General features: G+C 42.4%; 1 protein-coding gene across 1 annotated transcript; it reads right to left on the bottom strand.

The window, feature by feature from the left end:
* Positions 1–294: 294 nt before the first annotated feature.
* On the bottom strand, positions 295–957 carry LOC123080852 (uncharacterized). The gene has a single exon (XM_044503799.1). It carries the CDS (start codon positions 753–755, stop codon positions 504–506), a length of 252 nt encoding a protein of 83 aa, XP_044359734.1. The 5' UTR covers positions 756–957; the 3' UTR covers positions 295–503.
* Between the last annotated feature and the right edge of the window lie 971 nt (positions 958–1,928).

Raw genomic sequence — 1,928 nt, 5'->3', positions numbered from 1 at the left:
TCCGTCCGAAAATACTTGTCGGAGAAAGGATGTATCTAGACATATTTTAGTTCTTGATACATTCATTTTCATTCATTTATGCAACAAGTAATTCCGAACGGAGGGTATGTATTCTATAAACCACTGGAGAATTATAGGCTTAGTTACCATTTGCACATGATTACATAATAGTGAATCATGAATCCGCAAAACAAAAATGAGCTAGCAAGCAAAGAAAGAAACACAAATGGACACCATTTTTCCCAAGGGGGGGTATAACCCTGGAGTCATCACAAAAGTGGACACCTGACCAAAGATCCAATTAATCACCACCATTTGCTCCCAAATTGATGCGAGAGTGATCAATTACTATGTCGATATCATGATGAACACATATACTGCTTAATATACAGTGCACATGTGTGTATGTAGCTAATCAAGTACTGAATTTCATTATTACTCACAAAATAAAAAAAACACGATTGATTAGCCATCAAATCCAGCGGGATGTAGCTCACCGGTGACTAGTGCCTGTCGAGCCTGGACATGCCAACCATGGAGGCCGCCACGGGGGCGTAGTAGTAATAGTGAGTCGACCCGGAGACCACCTGAGTCGGGGCTGGCGTGCGGCGGAAGGCCATGCCGGAGAACCGCACGGCCACGAGCAGCGCCGTGCCGAGCTCCACGGCCATGGCGACGACCTCGTGCAGCCGGCAGATGCTCCTCCGCATGACCACCCGCAGCACCACGTGGATCGCGCAGTCCATGGACGGCATCGGTTGGCCGGCCAGCCGGCCGGCGTCAAAGGTGAGATCGACCCTCGCCGGTGCCGACGACCTAGCTTCTCTGTAGCTAGTTAGTTTCCTTTGGAAGCCTAGCGTTGTGTGTTCGATTGATCTAGCTAGCTTGTGGCGTGTGTTTTAGACGGCAGGTCTGTTGCTTTTGTCATCTACCTTCCAATATAGATTTGGTAGCTAGTGTATGTGATGCCGATGGCCGTCTGATGGATCGATGCAGGTTATGTAGATCCATGAATTTTTACCAACTTACTATTTGTAAACCTTAAACAATGAAATTAGTTAATGTTTTCATTGTCCGAAAAAAAATTAATCACAGTAAGCATGTTGGGGCAAGGAGGAATGCATGGAAACAGGACAAAGTTTTGTTTTCAATTTCTCTCTTTCTTTCCAGAACATTTAGGTAGTACGACTTGTAGTTGTGGCTACTCCGTCATCTAAAAATGCAAGGCGTCCACGGCAACAGAAAATTATGTTTTACCAACAATTTAACTAGAAAAGTACGAGTCAAGTGACACAAAAATGATATGATCCTTGGATTCATACAATTTTGTCTAATTGTTAGGTTAATTTAGATCTTGGAATATGTGCATGCCTTAGATTCTTGGAAGGGTGGGAGTAGTTTCGAGCACAGAGAAAGGACTGGCTGATAATTAATTTTTGACAGAATGTATTTCTTAATTTTTTTGGCTGACTTGCTTAATTAATTCTCCGGAAAAAAAAAGAATTGCTTAATTAAATAACACCAATTTGTGGCAGCTCCTCAAATGTGGACATCCCTAAGCTTGCGCAGTTGCACTGGATTATTATAACTAGGCATAGTACCATGATCTAAGTACTGTATATCAGATCCTACCATGTGTGCATGTCGTCATCTCAGTTACTCAATGGCCTCATCATGGTTGTATGTTTAGAGAATCTCTATATGCACGCCGAGATGCATCCATGTCCTACTTGTACATCAATTAATATTCCTCTCTCAACAAATGGGCACATCTCTTGTCATTGTTTTTTATTTTCTTGCGAGAAGCTCCTGTCACTGTTAGGATAGACAAAAAAGACTACGCACAAAACAAATCATAACTGTGCATAGTGTCGGCTGAACGATTCAACTGTATGTAACACAATCAAAACCAAAAATTTAATCTCCAA

Source organism: Triticum aestivum, chromosome 3D (genome assembly GCF_018294505.1).
Source record: "Triticum aestivum cultivar Chinese Spring chromosome 3D, IWGSC CS RefSeq v2.1, whole genome shotgun sequence".
Lineage (NCBI taxonomy): Eukaryota > Viridiplantae > Streptophyta > Magnoliopsida > Poales > Poaceae > Triticum > Triticum aestivum.
Note: the sequence above shows the minus strand (reverse complement) of the source record. Positions and strands in the feature narration are given on the sequence as shown.

Bases quoted from the DNA above. Each gene is read 5' to 3' on its own strand.
- LOC123080852 (XM_044503799.1), bottom strand. From the start codon at position 755: ATGCCGTCCATGGACTGCGCGATCCACGTGGTGCTGCGGGTGGTCATG.